A 6,146-nucleotide genomic window follows, 5' to 3' on the forward strand; every position below is an offset into this window, starting at 1 on the left:
CAAACTGTAAGAGAATAAACTCCTGTTTGTTCAAGCCATCCCATTTGTGGTATATTTCTGTCAGAGTGGCACTAGGTAACCAGAACAGGCCCCAAGCTCCTTGACCTTGGCACTCAGCCAGCTCTCCTTGGCTGCATGATGCCAAGACATAGAGTAATGATTCTTGAAACCCAGGGATCAACCCACATGGACCACATCAGGCCTCTACTAGCCACAGGATGCTCCTCTGCTTGGGGGCAGAGTTGGGGCTGGGCTGGTGAGACCAGCCAGCCAGCCGCCTGAGGGCAACTCACCTGGGAAAAGATGAGCACACGGTGCCCTTCATCCCGCAGCTTCTTGAGCATCTTCTGCAGCAGCATGAGCTTCCCTGAAGATTTGACCAGGGAGCTGCCATCATAGGAGCCATTGGGCAAGACAGGCGCCTCCTGCAGACACAGTAGAAGGCAGGGCATGAGGGCTGCCTGCTCCTCGCTGGCTCTGCACCAAAGAGGCCCCAGTGGGCAGACAAGGGCCTGGGAATGTCTGCCCAGGCAGGGCTCATCCTTGCTGAGCACTGAGCCCACATCCAAGTCAGCCCAGCCCAAGTTCGCAGGGTCAGATGGGCCGCAGTCCCACAGGCCCCAACTCACGGAGCCACCTCTTCAAGCAGGCTTCACAGACATACCAACGCCATCCTTGGTTTTTGTGTGCTAGCTGACACTCCACCAAGACCTGGAGCATGCATAAGTTAACAGATGTAGGCAAAGTCCTAAGCTAAGCTGGCCTCCCCATAGGAATTTGGCCTAGTGGTAGCTAGTCACTGGGGTGCATCTAGGGAATGCCACCCTCTGAATCCAGCTCAGCTGGGCAGAGGGCCCATCAGAAGGCAAGTCCCAGTGATGTCCTGTGCTATGCCAGAGAGTTATGAGAACAATCGGGCGGCCCGAGTCTGGATCATTCCAGCACAGCCTCCCGTGGCTACCTCTGCATTGTTCCTGTGGAGGGGGAATGGGAGGGGTATTTAATGAGAACCAAAATAGTAATGATGGAGACAGCTAACATTTACCGAGCTTGCCGGGTTCTCTGTGAGGGCACAATATGTGGACTATTTCATCTGATCCTCCCCATGACCTTCCAGGTAGGTGCTGCTATTATACCCATTTTATAAAATGAAAAACAGAGGCTCTGCAGGGATAATTAAATTTTTCTGAGATTCCAGAGCTGGTAAGGGCTGGAGCTGGCCTAAGTGTGTCTGACCCCAGGGTCTGTCTCTCACCCACAGCTGTACATCAGAACCACCACAGCTGGTTAAAGATGTGATTTCCAAGCCCTGCCCAGACCTGCCTAACTCCCTTCGTAATAGAGCACAGCCAGGTCAGCTCTCGGAACCTTGGCCTGAGGACCCACAATGCTGAGGCTGGAAGGGACCCTGGGGGTAGCCTGATGCCCTCTTACTTTACAGATCACAGGGAGAGGCCTTTAGGAAGGAGAGGATCTGCCTGAACAGGGAGTAAAGATAGGTCTTCAGAAGTTTCTCTTTGTGAGAGGGGAGTGTGCATCACCTCCAGGACCCCATTCTCAGGGGAGGATTGGGGGCAGAGGGGCTGAGCTTGCCATGACAGCCAGAGGCGCCTACCATGCAGCTACAGAACACCTATCACAGCAGCCAAAGGACACCTATCACGGCAGTCACAAGACACTTACCATGGCAGCCACAGGATACTTACTGCGACAGCATGAGCAACACACATGGCAGCCAGGGGTACGTATCATGGCGGCCACAGGAACCTACCACAGCAGCCATGGACACCTACCATGGCGGCCACAGGCACCTACCACAATAGCCACAGGCACATCACAGCAGCCAGAGCGCCTGCCATAGTAACCACACGCACCTACCATGGCAGCTATGGGGCACCACAGCAGCCATGGGTGCTTACCATAACAGCCTTGGGCACCTACTACAATGTCCTCAGGACACATACCATGGCAGCCAAGGCACCTACCACAGTATCCACAAGGGTACCTGCCACAGCAACCAGGGACACCTACCACAGCAGCCACAGGGAAGAGGTAAGGGTGGTTACAACATTTCTTCAGGTCCATCATGATGTTGAGTAGTGACACCTGGTTCCCACCCCCCTTGGAGTTCAGCGCCTCAAAGTTCCGCGTGAGGATGAACTTGTAGTACTTCCTGCAGCAGGACACAAGGAAATGGGTTGGACACACCTGAGCTGGGCTAAGCCAGCCCCTGAGAGCCCTTCCCATAAGAGAGCATACCACTCTGCCCTACAGGGAGGCTGGGGCCCGGAGGGGGGGCATTGCCCATGTACAAAGAGCAGGGGTAATTCCTAGAGGAAACTGTTAGAACTAAAGCAACCCTGAGCTCTAGTCATGAAATCCAGAGAGGCCTCAAAAAGGGCTGGGAGGCAAGTTAAGCACCAGCAGGGCTGGAAGAGCCTTCCATCCACCCCAGGAGGCAGCCCAGGAGGGGAGGTGGGCCCAGCAGGGAGGGCAGCCGGGTGGCCACACTCACTTCTGCATCTGGCTCAGCTCCACACGCACAATCAGTTCGGTCTTGGCTGGCATGTTCTTGAACACATCAGCCTTGAGCCGCCTCAGCATGTGTGGCCCCAGCAGGTCATGTAGCTTCTTAATCTGATCTTCCTTGGAGATGTCAGCAAACTCCTCCAGGAAGCCCTCCAGGTTGCTGTAAGAAAGGGCTGGGATAGGAACTGGAGGCAGACAAACAGAACAGGCCAAAGTCCTCCACAGAGGAGTTACAATTAGGGCAGGAGTGGCAGAGGGTCTAGCTAACCCCCTCCCACTGCTGGAGAGCTACAGAGGGCAGGAGACTGGCAAAGTGCCAGGGGGCCCTGGACCAGTTGGTGTCCTCTCAGTCTCTGGCTAAGCCTGAGTTACCTACACAACATAGTTCTCCCTCCCTCTCTCTCTCTGTCTCTCTCTCTGTCTCTCTCTCAGCCACACAGACCTTGCTTTCCTCAAAGCCATAATGGACATGAGCTCTCTGGAACTAATACCCATTTTATAGATAAGAAAACTGAGGATGACAGGTGCCTAAGTTCATATAGTCCTGCCATTCCAAAGCCTGCCCTCAAATCTACACCTCCTGATTCCAAAATCATTATTCTTCACCTTGAACCCCCATCCTGAGCAAGAAAATGGGATGCAGGTAAGACAAGGAGGCTGGTGCCTCCCCAGCCCTTGAACTAGAAGGGGAAGGAGAAATCAGAAGTCTCCTCCACCCCTGATCCTTCCTTCTGCTTCCCATCATGGTCACCCACAGGAGTCCCTGAGGTCCTTGTGGAGGGAAAGGAACAAGAAGTGTGTCTGTGGCCAACAAGGCTGCAGGGGCAGGGCAGGAAGCCAAGGAAGAGCCCTAGATGGTCATCCAGGGCAGAGCTAAGAGACCCCACAGAAAACCTCAATGTTAATTCACAGTGGCCAGTTCTGCACCAGGTCACTTGAGATGAGTCCTGCTAATGCACCCACTGGACTGAAGAGAAAACCAAGGCCCCGTGAACAGGCCGCAGAGCTGGGCTCCGATGCTGGCACTCTTCCCTGAGCGCCCTCAGCCCCCTGACCCACAGCTCACTTGAACCTCTCCGGTGTCAGGAAGTTGAGGAGATGGAAGAGCTCCTCCAGGTTGTTCTGCAGGGGGGTCCCCGTCAGCAGCAGCTTGTAGTCAATCTTGTAGCTATTCAAGACCCTGAAGAACTTAGGGGAACAGAGGGGCTGGTCAGGACGCAGGGTGGCCAGCCCCTTGGCACCTCCCAGGTCGTGGCACCTGCCCTACCTTGGACTGGTTGTTCTTGAGCCGATGAGCCTCATCCACCACGAGGCAGGCCCACTCGATGGAGCCCAGGATGGCCTGGTCAATGGTGATGAGCTCATAGGAGGTGAGCAGCACGTGGAATTTGATCTGCACTTCTTTCTGGAAGGAAGAGGAAGTGGGGGCGGGAGGCTGAGAGAAGAGACTCCCAAGCCTCAGGATCCAAAGCAGCAAGAAGGAGGCATGGGTGGGAGCCCCTAAAGACTCCAAGGATCCCCAGAGGCCTGGCCAGTCCAGGGCTGATGAGGAAACATCAGTCTGAGGTGAGAGGGTGTCAGGTGAGGCCAGCACCCCCCAAGTGAGTATGGTGTTGAGAAGTGAAAAAAACCTCATTGCTACCACCAGTAACAGCTACTGGGCTTGGGAAGGTCCCTGCATGGTACAAACAGTTTGTGATCAGCTGCTAACCTATGAACATTGGTGGTCCAAGCCCATCCAGCAGTGCCACAGAAGGAAAGGCCCAGTGGTCTGCTTCCATAAAGATTACAGTCAAGGAAACCTTATGAGGCAGTTTTATTCTGTCACATAGGGTCGCCATGAGTTGAAATCAACTCAACAGCAGCTAACAACACCAGATATGGAACATGTGATGTGTGGCCAGCCTGCATGCAGTGCTCATGCTCTCAGCTCACACCTCCAAACCTCATGAGCTCAGTTATCCACACACCCATTTGACAGCCCACAGGGACTCACAATGGTCCCTAAAGTCGCCAAAGCTAACAAACAGCAGAGGCAGGATTTGAATCCAGGCCCATCTGATTGAACTACCCTCTGTTGGCTGACATCTGAGACTAGTACACACGTCCACCACCACCACCTCTTGAGCCCCTTTGGAGACTTAGACACCAGGCACCAGGGGTCATGGCAAGTTGAGGGAGGGAAGGGGCATGTGTGCAGGTGCAGAGCCAGGGCAGGCCCCGGGAATGAGACAGACCTCAAAAAGGGTGACATGGAGGTCAGGCTCCAGGACCAGCCTGCCAGACCAGCATAAACTGGCTCCCTCTGCAGGGTGTCCACAGCCAGGAGAAGAACATTCTGCAACCTGCCAAAGCAGCAGGGGCCCTTCAGAAGGGCTGAGGAGGCCAGGCCCCATCTGCAGGGAGAGTGCCTGTGGCTCCCAGCAACCTTCCCTGCTCCCAGCAGGCAGACCTCCAACATCCCATCAGCAAAAGTTCAAGGTCCCCATTGGGCACTCAGGCCCTCTGTGCCAAGACTAGGCCCACAGCTTCGGGGTGGTGGTCTCAGCTCAATAACCCAGTTCACAGGGACCTATTCACCCTGTGGGACCTGTGGCTCCCACCTCTGCTCTCAAGGGGCTCCGGGACCCTGGGCCTAGAGAGCAGCTTGCAAGGCCCTCCTCTCCTAGCTGCATCCCTGCTCCTGATCACAGGGTGCCTCGGGCCTGGGAGATGGTACACAAGAGAGGCCAAGGGTCAAGCAGAAACGGATCCCAGACACAGAGCCCTGGTGCACTGTGAAAGCAACCAAGTAAAAGAGGCTGTAGTCTGCACACACTGCTTACTGTACAGTACCAGCTGAGCAGCCCTTGTGGGCACACTGGAGGCCACTGGACTACATCTTCCCAGGATGGCCGTAAGGACCATGAGGTCAAGTACAAGCACTCGGTATGGGTTAGCAAGATCGGCAGGGGGTGAACACCATTCTAGAGTCACGGCAAAGGCCCTGGCAGGGCCAGTTCATCCCTACACCTGTGAGGCCAGGGTTTGCCTAATATGGAGGGGTGGGGAAACATGAAGGATGTGGAGTGAGACCAGTAAGGGGGTCTGGGGCTACTTTTCAGAGGCATGAAAGCCAGGTTGATGCAGCTGAACCCTGTCATGGTGAGAAGGAGCTAGCCAGGGCTTCGAGAGAGTTGGCAGAAAGGAAACAGAGCAGCCAAACCCAATTCTGCTTCATGGGCAGCTGTCAGGCCCTAGCCAGGAAGGTTTAATGCACTTGGGTTTGATGCCTGGCATTCAGCAAGAGGACTTCTTATCTTTGAATTTGTGTTGAGTAAGTGAAGTCTTAGGACACCAGAGCATCCACCAGGGCTTGAGGCCTCAGCTTACTCGCTCTCAGCTCCCCAGGACAGGTTCTCAGCCCCCTGTTCTTTGTGCCCTCCTAGAAAATTCTGATGCCCTCCATCGCCGGTGGGGGTCTGGATCTGGGAAAGGTCAGGTACCCACATCCTGTGTGCCAAGTCACAGGCAAGGCCCCAGGAGCCCATGAGTGAGGATCTGTATCTGTCCCTCAAGTATCTCCATGCTCAAAAGCCAAGCTCACTGCCATTGAGTTGATTCCGACACATAGCAAC

General features: G+C 54.9%; 1 protein-coding gene across 1 annotated transcript in view; it reads right to left on the minus strand.

The window, feature by feature from the left end:
- The window catches only part of CHD5 (chromodomain helicase DNA binding protein 5), an 88,772-nt gene that overhangs the window by 36,532 nt on the left and 46,094 nt on the right, over positions 1–6,146 (minus strand). Inside the window, exons 16-20 of the mRNA XM_007942645.1 lie at positions 3,797–3,934; positions 3,596–3,717; positions 2,516–2,689; positions 2,032–2,173; positions 294–425 (exon numbers count right to left, since the gene is read on the minus strand). Of these exons, the coding sequence (XP_007940836.1) occupies positions 294–425; positions 2,032–2,173; positions 2,516–2,689; positions 3,596–3,717; positions 3,797–3,934 (708 nt within the window). The remainder of the gene's footprint in view (positions 1–293; positions 426–2,031; positions 2,174–2,515; positions 2,690–3,595; positions 3,718–3,796; positions 3,935–6,146) is intronic.

Source organism: Orycteropus afer, unplaced genomic scaffold (assembly GCF_000298275.1).
Source record: "Orycteropus afer afer isolate SDZICR_OR568_19922 unplaced genomic scaffold, OryAfe1.0 scaffold00094, whole genome shotgun sequence".
Classification (NCBI taxonomy): domain Eukaryota; kingdom Metazoa; phylum Chordata; class Mammalia; order Tubulidentata; family Orycteropodidae; genus Orycteropus; species Orycteropus afer.